Source organism: Dermacentor variabilis, chromosome 5 (assembly GCF_050947875.1).
Source record: "Dermacentor variabilis isolate Ectoservices chromosome 5, ASM5094787v1, whole genome shotgun sequence".
Lineage (NCBI taxonomy): Eukaryota > Metazoa > Arthropoda > Arachnida > Ixodida > Ixodidae > Dermacentor > Dermacentor variabilis.
Window position 1 is genome coordinate 145,401,173 of NC_134572.1, and position 23,689 is coordinate 145,424,861.

General features: G+C 51.1%; 1 protein-coding gene across 1 annotated transcript in view; it reads left to right on the top strand.

The window, feature by feature from the left end:
* Positions 1 to 9,423: 9,423 nt before the first annotated feature.
* Positions 9,424 to 23,689, top strand: part of LOC142583660 (uncharacterized) — a 30,174-nt gene continuing 15,908 nt past the window's right edge. Inside the window, exons 1-4 of the mRNA XM_075694153.1 lie at positions 9,424 to 9,624; positions 11,589 to 11,754; positions 20,064 to 20,271; positions 22,508 to 22,796. Of these exons, the coding sequence (XP_075550268.1) occupies positions 9,424 to 9,624; positions 11,589 to 11,754; positions 20,064 to 20,271; positions 22,508 to 22,796 (864 nt within the window). The remainder of the gene's footprint in view (positions 9,625 to 11,588; positions 11,755 to 20,063; positions 20,272 to 22,507; positions 22,797 to 23,689) is intronic.

A 23,689-nucleotide genomic window follows, 5' to 3' on the forward strand; every position in this document is an offset into this window, starting at 1 on the left:
AAATCCTGTCTTTCTACGTGTGACACCATGCTCGATGCTCGGTTGTATTAGTAAGCGAAGGATTACTGCAATTTATACTGCGAATAAAACTGCGAGAATTACTCCATGTAGTTGTGTAATATTTTGCTATCGCTATGAATGCTTCGTCATTCGGCCGACACTGTGGCTTTTTTTTAGCATTTCCTGAGGTTGGGTTAAAACATTTGCGGAATGCGTTAGCAGTTGCAAACCACTTTGGGGTCCTATTTGCTCCCCTCACACTCGTCCTCTCTCAATACGTTTTCACCCACCTAGGGCAACACGCATCTGGTTGCCCCAATGATTATTATTCTGTCACCTCCACCCGTGGCAGCCGACATGTAAAGGAGTGGGTATAATCTTGTTCGGATACCACGGACTTTGTGAATCGATGTAAGTAAAGCTTTCTGTGCTGTTCGCTTTGACTGACGATAATTAGCGCTGATGTTGACGCAAATGAGTTTTCTTTTTCAAATGAATAAAATCCACCTAAACGGAATTCGAGAAAAGAAAGCGAAAATTTGTTACCCTACCTAAATGCAACGCTGTCAATATCTTTCCGTGTCAGCTAGGGGAAGTTTACGGCCACAAGAAATTAAATATTATGCGGCGGATTTGATCAATATTGGAATGATCACTTTGGATTTGGTTAGCACTGAATCGAAACACTGAATTTGATGCGGTATTTTCACGAAAACTTTATTGAAATTGACTTTCAAGAAAGGTACAATGGAGTTTGGGCGGATAAAGCCATTAAATAAAAGGCAACAGAGCTTCAGTAACACTAGAACTATACATGAAGAGCAGGTGAGTCTTGTTCACAGCATAAGCAGCTCTTTTCGAATTCTTCCGCAGGGTGATAAAATATTTCTTGGGCACACCTGGGCGCACTCGCGAAGGCTCGCATGTATTGGAAGTTTCTCGAATGCTATCGATGGCTCTTTCTGCTACGTAATTTGACCGCATGTGCGACGCGAATCGTGTAGAACATTCTGGAAGAAACGCGGGCCCCAGCTATTACTCTGGAAACCTTGATGGCTCATGCATAAAAGCCGACGCGCTCGACCGAAAGATCGGATTTCGATGATCGCCGACCGCGTTCGCAGCTCTTGCTGTGCTTTGAGTGTAACTTGCTTTTGTGAGCAGCCCAATAGAAAGTTAGTTTCGTAATTCACAGTTGTGCCGGCATATTACTCCCCGCCACTACTACGTGACATCTGGTGGAGGTGCTAGTGCGTTCACGTACCGAACAACGCCGCAATGCCGTGAGCCAAGCCGTAAGCACGAAGACTGCACCAACATCGTCAAGGACCAGCGAACTAGCCACAGGCTGCAAGGACTGCCCCAGGAGCACGGACTTTTGCCTAAGAAGACCAAGAACTGCCCGGCCACGACAGCAGCTACAATGACAGCCCCAGTGTCGCCAACACCAATTATGCTGCAGCAGCCCATGGAGCCACCGACGTGCCGCGGTTCAACCTTTGAGGACCCGGAAAGCTGGCTGGAGACGTATGAAAGGCTCGCTACATTTAACAGCCGGAACAGCGACGACAGGCTACGCCATCTCTTCTCCGCACTGGAAGACGCCCCCAGGACATGGTTCGAGAATCGAGAAGCTACCTTAACGATGTGGGATTTCTTCCGAAGCGGCTTCCTGCAGGCATTTACAAGCATCGTGCGAAAAGAGCGAACCAAAGCTCAACTGGAAACCCGAGCGCAGCTGCCCAATGAGATCATCGCAATCTTCACGGAGGGGTCTCTTCTATTCCACCACGCCGACCTAGAAACGTCCTCGGAGAAGAAAGCCCGCCTACTCATGCGTGGTGTGAAAAAGGAACTTTTCACCGGAAGGATACGAAGCCCACCAAAGGCCGTCAACGAGTTTCTTCACGAGGCCACCAGCACCGAGAAGACACTGGAAATGTGGCATCGGCAATTGAACCGCCGCACGAACTCAACAAACTACGCCGGAGCTCAATCACTGGCCACCGACGACCTGCGCGAGACTATCAGAGCGGTCGTGCGTGAGGAGCTTCAGAAGCTCTTCTCTTCATCGCAGCCTCGAGTGGCTTCGTGTGCCGAAGCCATACGCGAGGGAATCCAACAATTACTCCGAGTACCTCAATCGTCACAGCCTCAGCCAGAAGCGATGACGTACGCCGGCGTAACCCACCGTCACATTTCCCCTCCGCAACTGCGCCAGGGCCTGGGAACGCCTCAGTTCCGTTGTCCACCACCACCGCCGCCAGCACCCCAACCCATCGCCCCGCGCAGCATTTCAAGGAAAACTGACGTTTGGCGAGCCCCCCACACCATGCGTTCTGCTATCATTGCAGAGAAGCCAGTCACATCTACCGCCCATGTCTTTACCGCACGATGGGATTGCGGGGGTTCGCTGTCAACGCACCGCGCCCTCAGGAAGTGAACGCCCCCGTGATATCGCCGAATACTTCGCCCGCTACTCAGTGGAGCCCTCGACGACCGTGCCCTTCGCCGTCATTAGGCCGATATCTGTCGCCGCAGCGCCGTGCATACACTGGCACATCATGGGGCCAGTCCGTCAGCCCATATCCGCAAAACTAAAAGCAGCAACCGATGGAGGTGCGGTTGCTGTTCGTCGAACTGACGAAGATCGCCGCCAACGAAGACGCCAAAGAGACTATCTCTACGACATCGGAATGACACGCCGCCATCCCGATGAAGTCTGACAGCAAACAACATGCCGATGAAAGACGACCTGATGACACGACGTTCCAGCCACAGGTCAACGCGACGCAGCCGTGATCCGACGCCAAGACCTAACTGCAAAGCAAGACAAAGAACGACCGACCTCGACGTGCTTCTCGACGGCCGCGCAGTCACCGCCTTAGCGGACACAGGAGCTGACTACTTCGTCAGCAGTGGATTGTTCGCCATGAAGTTGAAGAAAGTCAAGACTACATGGGACGGCCCTCAAATTCGGTCAGCTGGAGGACACCTCATAACGCCGACGGGAATCTGCACGGCAAGAATTACAGTTCGTGACCCTGGAAAACCATGCAACGCTCGTTGTCCTCCAACAGTGCTCGCATGACATAATTCTCTGCATGGATTACCTGAATCAACATGGCGCCATCATCAACCTGAGGTGGAAGTCGATAACACTCTCCACAGACCAAGCTATACCGACGGAGAGACCCAGTCTGCGTGCGTTGAGCGTACTTGAGGACCAAGTCAGCATCCCGCCTCGCTCCGGCACTGTGATTTCCGTCGGCAGCGAAACACCCGCAGATGTAGAAGGCGTCATTGATGGCGGCCAACGTCTACTGCTCGATCGTGAAATTTGCGTCGCAAGAGAGTCGACTGCAAGGAGGGAAAGCGAAAGTGATGCTGACAAACTTCAACCACGAGTTCTAGCACAACATGGGCACGACGATCGCATACATCGATGAAATCGAAGAAACCAGCAATGCGTTTGTCCTCTCGGAGTCTGCCACATCTATGCCGACGACCGTGGTTCCCGAACCAGACTTCGACATACATACAAGTGTCCCACTGAGTAAGCATGAACAGCTCAGAAGTCTTCTCCGGTGATGCAATGACGGCTTTTCGACGTCATCGAGGATACGACAAACACACCAGTCGCAAAGAATCGCATAATAACCGAAGAGTGTGCTCGACCACACCGTTAGAGCCCTTACCAAGTGTTGACGCGAGAACGTGAAGCTATAAGGCAACAAGTCGATGAAATGCTGCGCGGCAACATCATCCAGCTGCCGAAAAGCCCGTGATCATCTCCTGTAGCCGTGGTCAAGAAAAAGTACGGAACCCTATGTTTCTGCGTGGATTATCGTCACATGAACAAGATCACGAAGAAGGACGTATATCCCCTCCCACTGATAGATAGATAGATAGATAGATAGATAGATAGATAGATAGATAGATAGATAGATAGATAGATAGATAGATAGATAGATAGATAGATAGATAGATAGATAGATAGATAGATAGATAGATAGATAGATAGATAGATAGATAGATAGATAGATAGATAGATAGATAGATAGATAGGAATTGGATCGGCTCTGCAACTCTAAATACTTCTCGTCGACGGATCACAAGTTTGGCTACTGGCAAATAGAACTCGACGGGAGAGATCAAGAAAAGACCGCCTTCGTCATGTCAGACGGCCTCTATGAATTCAAGGTCATGCCATTGGGACTGTGTTCGGATCCTGCAACATTTCAGCGTGTGATGCATGGATACGGTGTTAGCAGAATTGAAGTGGCGTACCTATCTCGTATACTTATAGGATGTTGTCTTCACCGGCAATTTCGACGATCAACTTAGGCGCCTTGGGACAGTACTAGAGACCATCAAGCCATCGCGGCTTACTCCGAAGCCGGAAAAGTACCGCTTCGCTTACGACAAAATTCTGTTTTTGGGCCACGTCAACACCAAATGTGGAGTACGGCCTGATCCGCTGAAGACATCCGCCATTGTTAACTTTCCACCGCCCACCGACAAGGGTGTGCGCAAATTCCTTCGCTTTTGTGCCTGTTACAGGCGCTTCAACAATAAAGTTTCGCGCTTTGTCGAGCCATTAACCTTTCTTACGAAATCGGGCGTCAATTTGAATTGGCAAGTGCCGCAAACCGAAGCCTTCCAAGAGGCTAAACAGCGCCGGCAGTCACCACCGAAGCGAGCACTGCTTACTTCGACGAAGACGCCTACGTCGAAATCCGCACCGACGCATGTAGCTTATGCCTGGGCGCCTGCCTAGTCCGAAGGAAAGGCTGATTTGAAAGGGCCATTGCTTACGCTGGCCGGTCGCTGTCAAAAGCAGAAGGCAATTACTCTACATTCGAAAAGCAATGCCTCTTCATCATTTGGGCTGTAATAAAATTCTGCCCTTACCTATATGGCAGGTCATTAAAAGTCGTCAGCGACCATCACGCGTTGCGTTTGTAAGCTAACTTAAAGGACCCTTCCGGCCGGCTGGCACGGTGCAGCCTTAAGCTGCAATAATATGGCATCAGTGTAATCTACAAGTCCGGACGAAAATACTCTGAAGGCCATTGTCTATCACGCACCCCCATTGACCCGCCATGGGGGTGGACGCAAGATGACGAGGACGACGACTTCTTCCTTGTAATAAGCACGGAAAATTTCGCTGAACAGCAACGTGCAGACCCGGAGCTAAAAAGCCTCATCAAGTATTTGGCAGGGAACACCGACGTTGTCCCCAGGGCATCTAAGCGAGGATTGTCTTCGTTCTGGCTTCAAAACATCCTACTCGTAAAGAAAAACTCACGAGTCCGCGCCAACTACCTTCTTCTTGTTCCCTCAGCGCTGCGTCCAGAAGTACTGCACGTCGTACATCACGATCCGACCTCTGGGCACTTCGGATTTTTCCGGAAGGTATCTAAGATACAGGAAAGTATTACTGGCCGCGCCTGTCCACCGACGTCGCCCGTTACGTCAAGACATTCCGAGACTGACAGTGATGCAAGACACCATGGACATGGCCATTGGGATTACTACGCCCGATCACGCCTGCTTGCCGACTGTTTTTGCGGATCAGGACGGACTTGTTGTGACCCTTTCCGACGTCAACATCTGGAAACAAGTGGATCGTCATGGCGATGGACTACTTCAGCCGCATCGTTGAAACCAAAGCTCTGCCGAAAGCTAGCGCCACCAAAGTGGCGAAATTCTTCGTCGAGGACATCCTGCTGTGACATGGTGCCCCAGAAATCCTCATCACCGACAGAGGAAAGGCCTTTACAGCGGAGCTCACCCAAGCCGTTCTGCAATACAGCCAGATGAGCCACAGGAGGACAACTGCTTACTACCCGCTGCCTACTACGCGCCTGAATAAGACCCTCACCGACATGCTAACAATGTACGTCGACGTCCAACACAAGACCTGGTATGCCGTCCTACCGTACCCAACGTTCGCTTAGAACACGGCGGTACGAGAAATAACATAGATCACGCCGTTCAAGCTTGTTTACGGCCGGAACCCGACGACGGCTCTAGACGCCATGTTGCCGCACGTCACCGACGAAGCGAATTTCGCTATCACAGCGGCGCCGCTCACGACCTGAAATAGTCCCTGTTGTGCGACTTAAGACTTTCTACCAGTGCTAACGAAGTTTGGGACTTTGCATAGCTTAACTTTGGACTTTCTTTCTATGGGCTGCATTGCATTGGACTTTGTCTCTTTGTTGTTTTGTTTAATAGGTATCCTTTCGTTTTTTGCTCTCCTGCTACGTTTGTAGCATCGGGAGAATGCTTTCTGGGAAGGGGGCATTGACAAGTGCACTTGTGTATCTTTTTCGGGTGCCCTCTTTTCACCCTCTAACAAATATTATTGCTCAGTGCGGGACGCGCCCGTATGTATCGGAAGTTTCTCGAATGTTATAGATGGTTCCTTCTGCTCTTTGTTGTCACCGAAGCTCGTGTAATCTGACTGTATGTGCGACGCGAATTGTGCAAAACTTTCTGGAAGACACGTGGGCACCACCGATTACTTTGGAACCTTCGATGGCTAGTGTATAAAAGCCGAAGTGCTTGACCGGTACATCAGATTTCGACGATCGCCGACTGTCGCTCGCAGGCACCGGTGCGCCACGCGCGGAATTCTCGACAGAGCCACTAGCGTTTCAGCCTGGGAGTTGGTGCGTGGGATCTCGTGTGTGCTATGGCTTCAGGCATGGTGTGGTATTTCCGCCCTCCTGGCACTTCCACCCTTTCAAGATCGCTGTCGCTGTGCTTTGAACATAACTTCCTTTTGTGGGCACAAATTCGCCCAATAAAAAGTTAATTTCGTTATTGACAATTTTGCCACTGTATTATTCACCGTTACTACTACGTGACAAATAGCCGAATGCGACCGGCCTCGCACCACAACAATTATTTCAGCTCCGCGTATGCTTGACTGTAGTAATTCATAGCAGATCGTAGGAGAAAACGGAGGCTTACGATTCCAGGCATTCAGAATTGTGTGGTCAAAGAATTGTGACCTACCAAAGAATGACTTTTTAATTACGCAAGAGTGCGTCTGAGAAGCAGAAGTAGTGCAGTAATTTCCCTGTTTCAAGTGAAGAGTAAGAATGCGAAACAAAACAGCGCGTGCAGCACGTCAAGTGTGCCTTGAAAGTGTGCATGTGCCAGGAAGGCGGAATAGCACACCATGCCTGAAGCCATAGCACACACGAGATCCCACGCACCAACTCCCAGGCTGAAACTCTAGTGGCTCTGTCGAGAATTCCGCGCGTGGCGCACCGGGGCCTGCGAGCGACAGCCGTCCACAAAAATGATAAATCCAAGTCCGGAGCAATGAGAGGCACTGCTGGCCAGCGACCGCTGCGAGGACTAAATTGGTCTCGCGTAAGAAGCAAGCAGGGCAGCTGAGGTTGTTGAAGCCCTGGACAAAGAACCCATGCTAAACCCAGTCAAGGGCGTCCTGGAAGAACCTGATGGGCTACAACAAAAGATCCTGCAGAGACCAATAAATGTTTTTTGATGATGCTGATGATGAGAATTGTTCCTTCGTTTGCCTCACTCAGTGACACCTACTCAGTGACCCAACTTGGCAAGAATTCCAATAAAAAGTGGCAGATACCCAGTGCATTCATGGTGCGGCGTGCTAATGCGTCGGGTCGATGTCCTTGAACCCTTGTGACGCGGGCTTGATTCCGCTGAGCATCGAATTAAGTTAAATGATATTGTTCGCCATTGTAGAGTGTCCCATTCACAGTGGTGCATACCTAGTTACTCAAGTTAGCATCAAAGACATTCACTGAATATCGGCACACGCCTCGCACATACCCAGTGACACAAGTTGGCATCAGAGAGGTTCCCTGAAGACCAGCACAGGCAGGGTGGCACATGCCCAATGCTCCAAGCCGGCGTCAAGGAGTTTCATCGAAGAGCGGTAACTACCCGGTCTCGTATACAGTGACCTATGTTCTAGGGAAAGAGCTTCGTTGAAGAGCCTCACGTACGTACACACTGCCACATACTCAATCACCCAAGTTGGCCTGATGGTTGGTTTCGAACCCTGTTCCCTGGGCACAGGAGCACGATGAGCCCACCATTCGACCACTGCCTGCCGAGGGACCCAAATAGGCGGGAAAACGGTTAGATACAAACCTAGATTTATAAAAGCGTAGATAGCCCCCGGAAATTGCGTGGAGTACCCTATATAAGCATGTTAACGGGTTAAAGATGGTTAGACATTATGTCAAAGAGTTTCATTGAAGACCTGCACAGACGAACTGATACATACTGTTACGGTTGGCGTCTGGCACCACGTGCAGAAAGGGATTTCACCCGACCTTCTCTCACCATGCCTCGTAGAAACGATGCGTGACTGCTCCTGCTACGGTTGGCGTCCCGCACCACGTGCAGAAAGGAATTTCTCTCACGCGACCTTCTTCGTCGAAATGAAGCGTAACTTCCTAATTCGCCATGACCGTTTCGAGTGTCTGCCGGTCTGGCGGAAGCCCCGCAGTGTTTACAGGCCTCTTTTGTGTGTTTCTGTGTGTGTGTGTGTGTGTGTGTGCGTGTGTGTGTGTGTGCGACTTTAGAGGGACTCTTTCCTCGAACGGCCAAAGTCTACAGGAGAACTTCCACGAACCAGCAACGCGCAAAAGAGAGGGACAAGCGTCTACAATTCCAGGAGGCGGGACTGCCTCCTCCTTGCAGCAGACTTTCTGTGCCGGTCACGTGACGGCGACGGAAGCAAGATCCCTCCCACTATTCTAGAGAGCCTATTTAAGGGGCTCCGAAGTGTACTTTAGATCCCTTCATTCTCTTCTCCACATTTTCGTTAACCTTTGAATAAACCGTGCAAGTTTCGCACTAGAAATCTTCTCTCCTTTGCTTGGTCGCCATGGTCTACCGGATGCCTACAGCCCGCCGACAACGCCACGCTACCCAATTGTAACGTCGGTCGAGCTTCAATAGGCAGGCGTCACTACAACTTGGGAGCAGTACGATACGCTATCCTGGAGTACGCAACAATACATAGTGCTCCATCTCGGCGTTAACGTGTTTCATGGAACAGCGGCACCTACCGAGTCCCGCATCTACCCATGTCCATGTCCATGACCCATGTCGGCGGGAACGACGAAGTAGCAAATATTTTTTCTGAGAGCAATTTAAATACTACCAGCGTCTTCCTAATATCACTCAAATCGAGGCCAATCACCCGCTGTGGGCATGCGCCATCGTACAACGAAATCTAACTGACTCCAAGAAAACCGCCTGATTGAAGCTTCCTCCGTGAGTCTCGGGGAGTTGCACTCTCGAAGAAGAATAAGAATAAGAAGAAAAAGAAGAGAATAAGAACGTGCCGAATGCTCGCGCATCCTTTCCCGGGCCCCGTGGATGGCTGCGTCCCCAGCCAACAAAGCGATGTCCGCTTGCGACCAACAGCCTGATTCTGTGGCGGACGTGAGCGACTTCTTCGGCAACGACTTCGTGGTGGAGAGCGTGTTCGATTACCTGGACATCGAGGAGCTCTTCACGTGTGCTGAGGTGAACCGGCTGTGGCAGTCGGTCGCACTCGCTCTTCTGAGGAAGAAGCTGATCTCCGTCTCCATCTGCTGTTCACCGGTCAGTTAATGCTTTTGTACTTGCGGTGGCTAACTAATTCTTTATCGTATCAACCATGGTAAGGGTGCATACGATAACTTCCTGCCAAAAGCTTTACTCAACCATCTTGGAGCCGTGCAGAAAAGATAACGCTTCAGTGACACTTGTAGTCTTTCAAAAACGTTTCGATGCTATAGCGGTTCTCGAAACGAGCTTTTGCGCGATGCCGTGTTACGGGGTTCTCGTAGAACGTGTAGTGGTCAAAAGCTCATGTCCACGAGAAACTTGCTGGTACCTCTCATTCTGTGGTCCTTGAAAGCGGCGAAAGTTGTGCGGGGATGGACAAGTACGGCCAATAAGGGCAGTGGCTTCGAAGCTTTGGGCAGGCTTAGACCAGAAAAGAAGCGCAGCAGAAAATTTCTGTTGTGTTTAAACAGTTCAAAGAAGATCGCAGAGGAATGTTAGTCTAAGGATTTTTGAAAAAAAGTGCAGTCGCAACAGAATTGCACAGCACACACGCACGCACTCGCACACGTGCAGACGCGCGCGCGCATGCGTACACTTATCCGGCTCCCACGTGCTCTTCGGCACCAACGAGCATCTTGACCTACCGTTTTCGATGGAGAATGATGCTTTTGTGTGAGTTTCGCATCACATTAGCGTTCTTTCTTTTTTCTTTTTTCACACTACCGGCCAGAATATTCGCGCACTGCCTCTCCGCTGTCATATATATAGCCGGCTTGCGCTTGGCTTCGTGCGAAAAATAGCAGGGCACTTCCCCACTGCAGACTTTGCGACGTCACCAGTAATGGTTTATCAGTTGGTGGTGAGACTGCAGGCTCTATCGTGGCTAAAGACCGAGCGCTGGCTTTTGGTTGAATTTTCCGCAGTAACTAATAATATTTTGCCAAGATGATCATGACTACAGCTTGTCCACGCACAGCCGCTTTTCGCTCAAATTGTGCGAATATTTTATATAGGCGTGAAGCGATAAAGAAATGAGAGAACGATGCGCATTCTTCTGTAGCCGAGCTCTCTGAATTGAATATTCATTATCCGTGATTTAATACCGAGCTAAACAATTTAATGTGTCAAAGCAGTAGTAGCAGTTCTGTCCAGATGAGCACGCGCGTGAATAAAAGCGTATGAAGGAGAACACAAAGACAAATAATTAATGACGATGGTCATTATTATATTTTATTACTCTTGCCCTTTATACAGCTCTTCTAAGAGAAGAAAAAAAAAGAAAGAAGCTGTGACTGGCACCACTCTTTCTACTGAAATGTTAATAGCATGCACTTCAGCAGGTGCCAGGGGATGAGTCGCAAGTGCGTTGGCGCAGTCCAAAATTGACCATTTAGTACTAATTTCACTGCTTTAGTGAAGACTACGTAACATATTTGGACGTATGTCAGGTATGCTACATATGCAGAGCTGTTAAGACTTTTCAGGTGGATTACCCGACAAGACAGACATTCTCTGCCCCCAAAATCATGAGAAGACAGATTTCCGCCACCGAAAATTGCTTTTTTCTCAGCTGGCACCGTTTAAAATATTCAGATTCTTTTCTTTAACTGTTGACCTTAACGCACATGCTGAGATTGCGAAATTGAAGCCTTGGTCAGTCAGCGCCCTTCTGTTCCTGACTAAAGCTTTAATAACGTGACGTTTTTTTCAACGAGGACAAGAAAGAAAAAAAGGAGCTGACATAAGGTCAACGGTTGCTTCTTAAGTCGCACGCGCGTTCTCTGCGCCGGCGTTTCTGTTTGCCTGTCACCCAACTGCAGCGATGCGACAAGTGAACCTGCTCACCGGCGGCTTCATCGAGCATAGATGTCATCGCGAAAGGTTGCGGAAAACTGCTGCCTTTACGATGAAAACTGTTGCTGGTTAGACAGTTGCTTTTACCACTTTACACCGACTCTGAGAAGTGACTCGTTGTTGCAGTGCCGGCCATTTCAGCGAGTGCGCATTCGCGCGTGCAGGAATCGGAGCACCCGAGCCCGGAGACAGCGCCGGACAGGCCTCACGCATGCGCGGAGATCCTGCGCTCGGAGTTCGCTCGCTACCGCAACATCGCACGCCTGGCGGGCATGCGTCCATCGCTTGTGTTCCTGTCCTATCACGCTGACCTGGATGAGGACGGGAGTGGTAAGCGTGCACAGTGAACAGGCCAGCAGCTTTCCGCGGAAAGCCACAAGAAAGCAACGCAGCGTCACGTTGATGCCTTACTGTAGGGTCATTAGAAATCGACAATACATATTTTATAAACTCGTAAGGTATTCTTTACAAATCTCGTTTGGCTGAAAAGGGTTGGAAGTTAAACGATCCCTTCTCGAACTTCGCGCTGAAACTTGAGCGCCGCTAAGTCAACGGCACGAATTTCAATGTATCTTCACCTCTTTAGGCCGTTTGATGGCACAGTAAAAGTTATATCAGCTTGCTATAGGCTAACCTCCGTATTCTCAAATGATCCTCCACTGGACACTCTTTCGTTCCACAGAGAGTTCCGCGCAATGCCACGCCCCGACAAAGTAAGACCCTACGCTTTTTTTAAGAATTGCTGCGGACTTTGACAGAAGAGCAGTGAGTAGCAGCACTAGTGTCGCACTACTGTCGCAGTACAAGAGCAGCACTAGCGTCGAGGAGTGGCGCTGTCTTCAGTTTCTTTAGCCGAGGTGGATGCGCAGAGTCGAGGAACAGTCTAGCCTGTGTGGATAGGGATTTGGGGCGTCTTTACGATGCATTAACGTGATCATCCTTATTCAATAAACAAGAGGCTAAACCGGAGAGCAGACGCTTTCAAAATGCGAGTCACGGTGGGATGATGCGAGAATGTTAAGGCCGGTGCTGCCAGGTGTCGTTATTGTTGTTTCGATATTTCTGTTCTTACCGCAGTTCATCTTGGTGAAAGACTGGCCGTATTGCTATCGCAGAAAACTAATGTGCTAATTCATTACAACTTCTTTCTGGGCGAGTTGGTGCATACTTGATTTGGTGCATACATGAGAAGCCGTTCATCAAGTGTTTCACAGGAGGGGCGTACGCCATTCCCTTGAAGTGTGGGAAGGTTATGTCGGCCAAACCGGCCGCTGCATTAATGAGCGCTTGGGCGAACATGCCCGAAATTTAAATGATTGAAAGGGCCAGTACGTACATTTTGGTCGCGCAGGTAATTAAATGCAGAGGTTGCGAGGCTCGATCGGGAGAGACTAAGATTCTCGGTAAGATCGCAGACACGACGGCGCGTGTCAGTTTGGAAGCGTTCCACATAAAGAAATATGGCAGCAAGTGCGTAAGCACCCCCTCCGTATCGCTTTTTGCTGCAGAGCTTCAATTTTTGGAAGCGACCACTTACTGATTGGATTATCTGTTTGTATCCCTTGCCTTTTTTTCCAGTTTTTTATTTTTTCTGTGTCTGTTTCCTTTGATTATTGGCACGTGCTTTCATCGATGCGCAATGTCATTTTTTTCCCGATTGTATCACTCCCTTCCAGTTCTTTTCTGCCTTTGCCCTTATATAAGGTATCCGTCTTCTGTTAATAAAATTCCGTTGACAGTCAGCGCCTGTCTCTCGTTCTTGTTACTTTGTGGATGCATGTGTTAGCGCTGTAACAAATTTCAAATCAAATATGCTAATAAAGCTTAACTAAATGTTGACACGTGTACTTTATCGGGTGACCACGTTTCGCCGCCTAACAAATGTTATCGCACAGTGCGGGACGCGCCTGCATATATCCGATGTTTCTGGAAAGTTATCGATGCTTCTATCCGTTGTATGTTGTCGCCGAACCTTATGTTATCTGATTTCATCCCCTGAGGCGAATGGTGTATAACTTTGTGAAAGGCACGCGGGTCCAAACGATTAGTCCGGAACATTCGACATGATTGATGTGTAAAAGCTGGCGCGCTTGACCCGTTGAGCAGATTTTCGACGATCGCCGACCATGTTCGCCACTATATCGTTGTGCTACAAGTGTAGCCTGTTTTTGTGGGCACAGGTTCACGCAATAAAAGTTAGTTTTGTCTTTCACAGTATTGCTACTGTGTTCTACAACGTCACCACCACGTGACATCTGGTAGAGGTGCTTTTTGTTCATGTACCGGACGCCCCCGACAAGCCATGATCCAAGCCCGGACCGCAAAGAGAACACCAACGTAGTCCCGGACCATCGAGCAAGCCGCCGTCTTCAACAGCTGCCCCCGGAGCACGAACTTCTAAGTGAGAAGACCAGGAAGATTGGGGTCAAGGCAACCCCAATGGCAGCCCCAGCGTCCCCCATCGCGCTGCAGCAGCCCAGGGAGCCACCGACGTTCCGCGGTTCAACATTCGAGGACCCGCAAACTTGGCTCGAGACGTATGAGAGAGTCGCTGCATTTAACAGCTGGAACAGCGACGACAAACTGCGACATGTCTTCTTCGCATTGGAAGATGCTGCCAAAACGTGGTTCGAGAACAGAGAAGCCACATTAACGACCTGGGACCTTTCCCGAAGCGGCTTCCTGCAGATATTCACAAGCGTCGTACGCCGAGAACGAGCCCAAGCACTACTAGAAACCCGAGTGCAGCTGACTAATGAGACCACCGCGATTTTTACAGAAGAAATGAGCCGCCTATTCCACCACGCCGACCCAAAAATGTCCGAGGAAAAGAAAGTCCGGCTACTGATGCGTGGTGTAAAGGAGGAACTTTTCGCCGGTATGGTATGAAGCCCACCGAAGACTGTCGACGAGTTTCTTCGCGAGGCCACTAGCATCGAGAAGACACTGGAAATGCGGAACCGGCAATTCAACCGCCGCACGAACTCGACAAGCTACGCCGGAGTTCAGTCACTGGCCACCGAAGACCTGCGCGAGACTATCCGAGCGGTCGTGCGGGAGGAACTACAGAAGCTGCTCCCGTCATCACAGCCTCAAGTGGCTTCGATTGCCGACATCGTACGTGAGGAGCTCCAACAACTCATAGTAGCCCCTGAATCGCCGCAGCCTCAGCTGCAAGCGATGACATACGCCGCTGTAGCCCGCCGTCACGTTCCTCCTCCGCGCCCACGGCAGGGCCCAGTGACGACACAGTTCCGTCGTCCACCCCCGCCACCAGCACGCCAACCCGTCACCCCACGCGGCATTCCAAGGAAGACTGACGTTTGGCGCGCCCCCGACCACCGTCCGCTTTGCTGTCACTGCGGAGAAGCCGGGCACATCTACCGCCGATGTCCATACCGGGAGATGGGACTCTGAGGGTTCGCCGTTAACGCGTCGCGACCTTAGATTGGCGAACGACCTCGCGATATCGCTGATTACCTCGCCGCCACTCAGTGGAGCCCTCGACGACCGTCCCGTTCGCCGTCACCAGGCCGCTACCTTTCGCCGCAGCGCCGACCATACACCGGCCCAGCCCGGGGCCGCTCTACGAGACCATATCCGGAAAACTAAAAGCAGCAACCGATGGAGATGCGCTTGCTGTTCGTCGAACGGACGGAGATCCTTCGCCGCCGACGAAGACGATGAAGAGACCATCTCGACGACATAATAACGACACGCCGCCGTCCCGACGAAGTCAGGCAGCCAAGACTACACGGACGAAAGATGACTTGACGACGCGACGTTACAACTTCAGTTAACACGACACAGCCGTGATCCGACGCCAGGACCTCACTGCAACGCCAGACAAAGAACCACCGACGTCGACGTGCTTTTCGACGGCCACGCAGTTACTGCCTTAGTAGACACAGGGGCTGATTACTCCGTAATGAGTGGACACATCGCCGCCCAGTTGAAGAAAGTTATGACCGCATGGGAAGGTCCTCAAATTCGGACCGCTGGAGGACACCTCATCACACCGACTGGAATCTGCACGGCAAGAATAACCATTCATGACCGGGCTTACCCTGCTACCTTCGTTATCCTCCAACAGTGTCCACGAGACGTCTTTCTCGGTATGGACTTCCTGAACCAACACGGCGCAATCATCGACCTGAAGTCGAAGTCAATAACGCTGTCGGAAGATAAAGCGATACCGCCGGAGAGCCCTCGCAGTCACCACGCCTTGAGTATGCTCAAAGATCAAGTGAGCATCCCGCCTCGCTCCAGCATTATTATTTCGGTCGGCACTGAAACACCCGCTGACGTAGAAGGCGTCATCGAAGGCGAGCAACGCCTACTGCTAGACCGCGAAATTCGCGTCGCAAGAGGGATCGCTCGACTGCAAGGAGGGAAAAGTGAAGTGTTGCTGAGGAACTTCAGCCAGGAGTTCAAGCACATCAACAAGGGCACGACGATCGCATACATCGAGGAAATTCTGGAAACCAGTAATGCGTTTGTCCTCTCGGATTCCGCCGCATCTACCCCGACGACCATGGTTCTCGAACCAGACTATGACATTAATCCAAGTATCCCCGTGATTAAGCAACAGCAGCTCAGAAGTCTGCTCCGACGATACAGAGGCTGCTTTTTGACGTCATCGAGGATTCGACAAACACCAGTCGCAAAGCATCGCATAATAACAGAAGAGTGTGCTCGACCACTCCGCCAGAGCCCTTACCGAGTTTCACCACGAGAACGTGAAGCTATAAGAGAACAAGTCGACGAAATGCTGTGCGACGACATTATCCAGCCGTCGAAAAGCCCGTGGGCATCCCCTGTTGTCCTGGTGAAGAAAAAGGACGGAACCCTACGTTTCTGCGTCGATTATCGTCGTCTGAACAAGATAACGAAGAAGGACATATACTCCCTCCCACGGATAGACGACGCACTGGACGGCTCTGCAACGCTAAATACTTCTTGTCGATGGACCTCAAGTCTGGCTATTGGCAAATAGAAGCCGACGTAAGAGATCGCGAAAAGACCGCTTTCATCACCCCAGATGGCCTCTACGAGTTCAAGGTTATGCCATTTGGACTGTGCTCGGCACCTGCAACGTTCCAGCGCGTGATCGACACGGTTTTAGCAGGATTAAAGTGGCAGACCTGTCTCGTTTACTTGGATGACGTCGTTGTCTTCGCCTGAAATTTCGGCGATCACTTTAGGCGGCTTGCAACAGTACTAGAAGTCATCAGGGCTCACTCTGAAGGCAGAACAGGGCCGCTTCACTTACGATGAGCTCCTGTTCCTAGGCCACGTCATCAGCAAGTCTGGAGTCCGCCCCCGACCTGCAGAAGACAGCTGCCATCACAAAGTTCCCGCAGCCAATCGACAAGAAGGCAGTGCGTAGATTTCTTGGCATGTGTGCCTACTACAGGCGATTTGTCAAGGACTTTTCACGCATCGCTGAGCCACTGACACAGCTACCTAAATGTGACGTCGAGTTGAAGTGGGAAACGCCGTAGGCCGACGCATTTCAAGAACTCAAACGACGCATGCAGTCGCCGCCCGTACTTGCGCACTTCGACGAGCACGCCGATGCCGAAATACACACTGGCGCCAGTAGCCTAGGCCTCGGTGCCGTCCTAGTCCAGAGAAAAGATGGACATGAACACGTGATAGCTTACGCTAGCCGGTCGTTGTCAAAAGCGGAAGGCAATTATTCTGCAGTCGAAAAGGAATGCCTCGCCATCGTTTGGGCTACAGCAAAATTTCGCCCTTACCTATACGGCAGGTCATTCAAAGTGGTCAGTGACCATCACGCGTTGTGTTGGCTAGCCAACTTAAAGGACCCTTCGGGACGGTTGGCATGGTGGAGCCTCAGACTACAAGAATACGACATCACTGTAACATACAAGTCAGCACGAAAACACTCAGATGCCGATTGCCTATCACGCGCCCCCATTCACCGGCCGCCGCAAGATGACGAGGATGACGACGCCTTCCTTGGAATAAGCGCGGAAGACTTCGCCGAACAGCAACAAGGAGACCCGGAGCTAAAAGCCCTAGTCGAGTATTTGGAAGGGCACGCCGACTTTGTCCCTAGGGCATTTAACCGTGGATTGTCGTCGTTCACGCTTCAAAACAACCTACTCGTGAAGAACTTCTCACCAGTCCGCGCCACTACCTTCTTGTTGTTCCGTCGGCGCTGCGTCCAGAAGTACTGCACGCCTTACATGACGATCCGACCACTGGGCACCTCGGTTTCTCCCGGACGCTATTGAGGATACAAGAAAGGTCATATTGGCCGCACATAACCGCCGATGTTGCCCGTTACGTCAAGACATGCCGAGACTGTCAGCGACGCAAGACACCACCGACAAGGCCAGCGGGATTACTACAGCCGATCAAGCCTCCTTACCGACCTTTTCAGCAGATCGGGATGGACTTGTTCGGACCGTTTCCGACATCAACTTCCGGAAATAAGTGGATCGTCGTGGTGACGGACTATCTCACCCGATTCGCTAAAACTAAAGCTCTACCGAAAGGCAGCGCAGCCGAAGTGGCGAAATTTATCGTCGAGAACACCCTGCTACGACATGGTGCTCCAGAAATCCTCATCACCGACAGAGGAACGGCTTTTACTGCAGAGCTCACGCAAGCCCTTCTGCAATACAGCCAGACAAGTCACAGGACGACAAATGCCTACCATCCGCAGACGAATGGTCTCACGGAGCGCCTGAACAATACCCTCGCCGACATGCTAGCAATGTACGTCGACGTCGAGCACAAGATGTGGGACGCGGTGCTGCCGCACGTAACATTCGCTTACAACACGGTGGTGCAAGAAACAACACAGATCACGCCATTTAAGCTGGTTTATGGTAGGAACCCGACGACGACGCTCGACGCCATGCTACCGCACGTCACTGACGAGGAAAAAAATCTTGAAGTCGCTACCTACCTCCAGCGCGCCGAGGAAGCTCGACAGCTCGCCCGCCTGCGGATCAAGGACCAGCAGAGGACCGACAGCCGACACTACAACCTCCGACGACGCTTCGTCGAGTACCAGCAAGGCGACCGTGTTTGGGTTTGAACCCCGATACGCCGACGAGGACTCAGTGAGAAACTACTGAGACGCTATTTCGGACCCTACAAGGTCATTCGACGTATTGGCGCACTGGATTATGAGGTCGTGCCAGACAGCATTTCGCATTCACAGCGGCATCGCGCACGATCTGAAGTGGTCCACGTGGTGCGCCTTAAACCCTTTTACGGACGCTGACGAACTTCCTTATTTTGTTGTTTTCTTTGGTACGAGTGCTTTTCTTTATTTCGTTTGTTTGCAGCATCGGGTCGATGCTTTTTGAGAGGGGGGTAATGACACGTGTACTTTATCGGGCCACCACGCTTCGCTGCCGAACAAATGTTATCGCGCGGCGCGGGACGCGTCTGCATGTATCCTAAGTTTCTGGAAAGTTATCGATGCTTCTATCCCCTGTCTGTTGTCGCCGAACCTTATGTTGTCTGATTTCATCACCTGTGGCGAATGGTGTAGAACTTTGTGGAAGGCACGCGGGTCCCAACAATTAGTCTGGAACATTCGACGATTGATGTATAAAAGCCGACGCGCTTGGCCCGTTGAGCAGATTTTCGACGATCGCCGACCGTGTTCGCCGCTATCGTTGTGCTATAAGTGTAACCTGTTTTTGAAGGCGCAGGTTCGCCCAATAAAAGTTAGTTTTGTCTTTCACAGTATCGCTGCTGTGTTCTTCAACGTCACCACCACGTGACAATATATCGCTTTAGTGTCCCTTTAAATCGATGCTGAAAGCGAGCTGGTGCCATCAAGCCCTACCGTCAGACGCTGCCTTCAGGTTGTTCTTGGTATTGCACTCGAGCTAATGCCACATCCTGTCTCAACTTCTCGGAAATCGGTTTGGTGCAGTAGTTCGTAAACATAGGGCGTAAGATGTGCCGTTTGTCCAGCCGCGTGCAGATGGCCATTACTACACGGAAGCTATGAAGCAGCGTCTAGCCCGTCGTACTTCGCACAAGTATCACCGTCAACCATAGTATCCAGATGTATGAGGTCAGCAATACTCATGGAGCGGGCAATGCTTTACCGAGAGCCCGAGGAGCCACTGAACACGTTATTTTTGATGACGATGTCTTGAGGTGCTGCAGTTTTAGATCAGTCACCCCCGCTGACAGTAAAACCATGTTGAAATACGTTCTTGGCAATGTTATTCACTAATATTATATCAGAACAACCTACGTATGCACGGAAGTCGAACGTAAACATCTCGAGTTTTAAATTTTGTATAAGCGTTCTTTTAAGACCCAATATTAAAAAAAACCGAAGGCACGTGTGGGTGACTGCTCGTTCGCAGTAACAGTTGATGGCGCTTTAGCTCTTTAATGGGCCTCCTGTTACACAATGAACTACGTGCTTTATGCTGTACTGAGGGTTTACAGTAAAAGACAGTGTTCTTGTATGTGACCTCTGCGAGTACACACAGGAACATTGGGGCATGCAGGTATTGTGTCCCACCCGGTAGGGGTACTTGGTCGGCCTACCAATTATACTATGAAGCTGTAAGTTACAAAACAGCGTGCGCAATCGCACTATGCGTGCGTGTCTGTCTCTGCGTGCCCAGTGGTGGACTGTGTGCGCGACCTGCTGCCCCCGGACTCTGTCATTGTGTACTTCAAGCTGGAGCTCATCCGACCGGGCGACGACTCCGATGACAGCTCGCACGAGGGCGTCTTCGGCGAGTTTCTATTCCACGCCGAGCCAGCCGTGCGACCTGCGCCAACGTACGACGACCAGCAGCAACCACCGCCGCTGGACAGCTCTGTCGCCGGGTGAGCATCCGACGAGTTTGTCTGCTGTAGAGAGAGCGATATCGGCAAGTGGGGGTGGATGACGTTCCACCTCGACAAAACTTCATCGTGCTTTAAAAGAGTTGAATGCAGGGATAGTTGGTATTTTGACGTGAGGACCATCTTGCTTTAGCGTACAACGGGACGGCACAACAGAAAGGGAGACGAACACAGCCGCAAACTAACAACTGATTTTATTGAAGGCAGGGCCACAGGTACATATATTCGCAAGCTGCGCAGGTGCATCAAGATCGATTCAAATAGGTCGCCAAGCTTCGGGCGAAAAGCGGTTCAGTACAGATTGTCACCGAGATGCGCATGGGGCGGCTATGGCAGCAGCGGTTGAAGCGCGACTATGTTTGGAGAGAACAAGCACTGGGAAAGAAAAATGCATTTTTTTAAATTCAAGCGAGATACACTTAGATTCATTCAACGAAAATAAGATTCCTAGTCAATTTTATATATTCGTGACGAGTTAAGAAAATAGAAGTTTATTTAGTTTTACTATTATTAATAAATGCATTTCTTTTCAGCGCCCATCGCTACAGGGGGCGCTGACGCCACTATCGCTCGCAATGCAATGCACGTCTTGAAATGGGCAGAAAGACGCACTCGTAAAGTTCCCCTGTTGAAATACACCCCCCTCACAGTTTGCGCTTTCTTGCTTGTAGAAGTTTGTCTGAATTTGGTGACGCGGCTAGCTTCGTCGCTTCTTAATCTGTTCAGTCAAAAGTAGTGAGTTACGAACGCGAGATAATTGTGTAGTTGTTTTCGTGCGACTGCGCTGGCCGACGGGCTTGGCATCCGACAATAGCATCAGCACTCTACACCTAAAGCTTTCGTCGGCCTCCAAAGAAAGTATGTTCTGTGCAGGGATGCGATTTCGACAACCGTACGGCTGGCCTTTTACTGCATCGCTTTCTACGCTGAAAGCTCGAAACGCCCATCAAGTCGAATGGCGGGGCATTTGAATATATAACTCCAAAGGCAAGACAACAAAACTAATTTCGCGCCTTCGAAAACAAAATGACGTCACTTCTGCTTTTAACGGACATGGCGTCACATTATTTTTTCTTCCGCCGGAAGTGTTCCCACCGCATACAGATGGCGCTAAGCCCCATGAGGCGCCGATGGACCGCCATGTTTTGAACGTATAGACTCCTATGGAAGCTTCGCTACCAGGTATACTTACCTTGGGTGCACCTTTACAAGGAAAAGTGGATTAGTTAAACAGGAAGTGATTAAACCAGGCGTGAAAGGAATTGCATTTCTACATTGTACAGTGCCATCCATGTTACCCTTACACGATCCTCACCTGCTTTTCCGATAAAAAATGCCTCGAACGTTTCACGAGCGGTTTTTTGCTTGCTCTTGCCTAGGATTTTCACGCGACGCAAGCGTGGTTCACAAGTGGGGCAGCTACTGCGATGGTCAGCAAGGTGCATACTTTCCTTATCAGCTAGATTTCTTGCCCTCTCCCGGAGTCGGTCATTGATGCATCGCCCCGGGCGTCTGACCGATGCATACTTCCCGCAGGATAGGGGGATCTCGTATACGACGTTGTTGGCATTTTACCTTGTAACGGTGCGACTACGCAGCTTGTGGATGATACCTGTGGGTCTGTCTTCAATAAAATCACTTGTTAGTTTGCGGTTGGGTTCGTCTTCCTATCTGTTGTGCCGTCCCGTGGCGCGCTATTTCAATATGGTTCTCATTTCATCATACTCTCTGGCTCGCCCTGTATGCAGCACTGCACAGCACGTTCGCATATGTAGAACTGTGCCACGAATGCGAAGGTTGCGAAGAACTCGGTTTAAAGGACATTCGTCCCCGTGTGGAAAGTTGGTCCCGGGCTGATGCTTCGCTGGTGTTCGACCACGATAGATCACATAAAGTGTCCACATTTATGTTACCATGATGTCTTTAAGGACTGATAACTCTAAAGTAATTCTATAGTCTGTAGATTGGAGGGAATGAGCCTGTATTGTTAGACCACGTGCGAGAATGAGAGGAGGAGGCCTGGAAGAAAGAATAGAAAAGAGGCGAATTGTAAAGGTGTCGGTTGTAACTGTTGAAAGACAGCTGCTTGTTGGCGAGAAGCAGATGGGTGAGCACGCGGACAGCGCTGTGGTGCAAGACAACGGCTGTCGCCTGTAAAATACTTTTGTGAGCTTCCTTGCGTGCCTTGTACATCTATCCTTAATTACAATCGACACAGCTCATCGTCCTCTGGACCGAGCCAGGCACAGACGCGTCGTTCCGAAAGCGAGTCGCAAGCCCATCCAGTTGCTGCGGCTGCTGCCCCAGCCGGTGGATCGCTGCCGGCGTTGCCTGCCGTCCAGCGACGTCACCTCGTTCCATCGACGGTCCGAGGTAGCGGCGCAGTCTTCCGCAACGTGTTGCCCGGCGTGCTCGTGTTCGAAGCACTGCACGTGACCGAAGGCACCCTGGAAGCTGATGTCGCCAGCTCCCGCTTCACGGAGGAGGCCACCGGCAGGATCATCCAGGTGCTAAATGTGTGCCACGTGCACAGGAAACAACCTTCCATTACCGAATAACAGTGCCCTTAGGCCAGTTTGCGTCTTCTTACTGGGCTAGCTGGTTAGTTTCCGCCGATATTTCTGCCCCACGTTTTTTATCTCATCTAGGACGGCCATTTCTTTACAGCGATGCCAATTATGGGCTCTGTTACGTTTCGCCTACGACGCGCGGTATAGCCGGCGCGGATGCAACGGACGCTGGGGCTTCGTTCAAAGCGGCAGACATTTTGGCCCGTTCGGCGCCGCCGCTACGCCTCCCCGCCAAGCGCGTCCAGGCATGTTCCAATGCCACGTGTCTTCGGTGTGCGTGTGTGTGTGTGTGCATGTTGGTGCCCACGCTTGTCAAAGCGCGGCAGCCGGGGAGAGGAGCTCCCCCAACTGTGAGGCGAGGAGGTCTGATCGGCGCCGGCCCGGCGGATGCGTCACCTACTCGTCCCAACGTGCCCGAGCGGCGCCGGCCCGGCGGATGCGTCACCTACTCTTCCCAACGTTCCCGAGCGGCGCCGGCCCGGCGGATGCGTCACCTACTCTTCCCAACGTCCCCGAGCGGCGCCGGCCCGGCGGATGCGCCACCTACTCATCCCAACGTTCCCGAGCGGCACAGTCACGTGCGCGTCTATAGAGGCATTCCTTCTTGCCCTCAACTGCGAGAGTATAAAAGCAGCTGCCCCCGGACGCCAAGAGAGAGGCTCCGATTTCTTCAGTTGAGTTACGTGCTCTCCCGTCTCTCCACTTCGGTCGACCTGACCGCCCGCTCTTTTACGATGCTAGAATAAACAAGTTGTTCTGTTACCAGTCGACTCATGCTTTGCCGGGACCTTCGGATGCTTCCAGTTGTGCCCCAGGCCGCCAGGCCAACG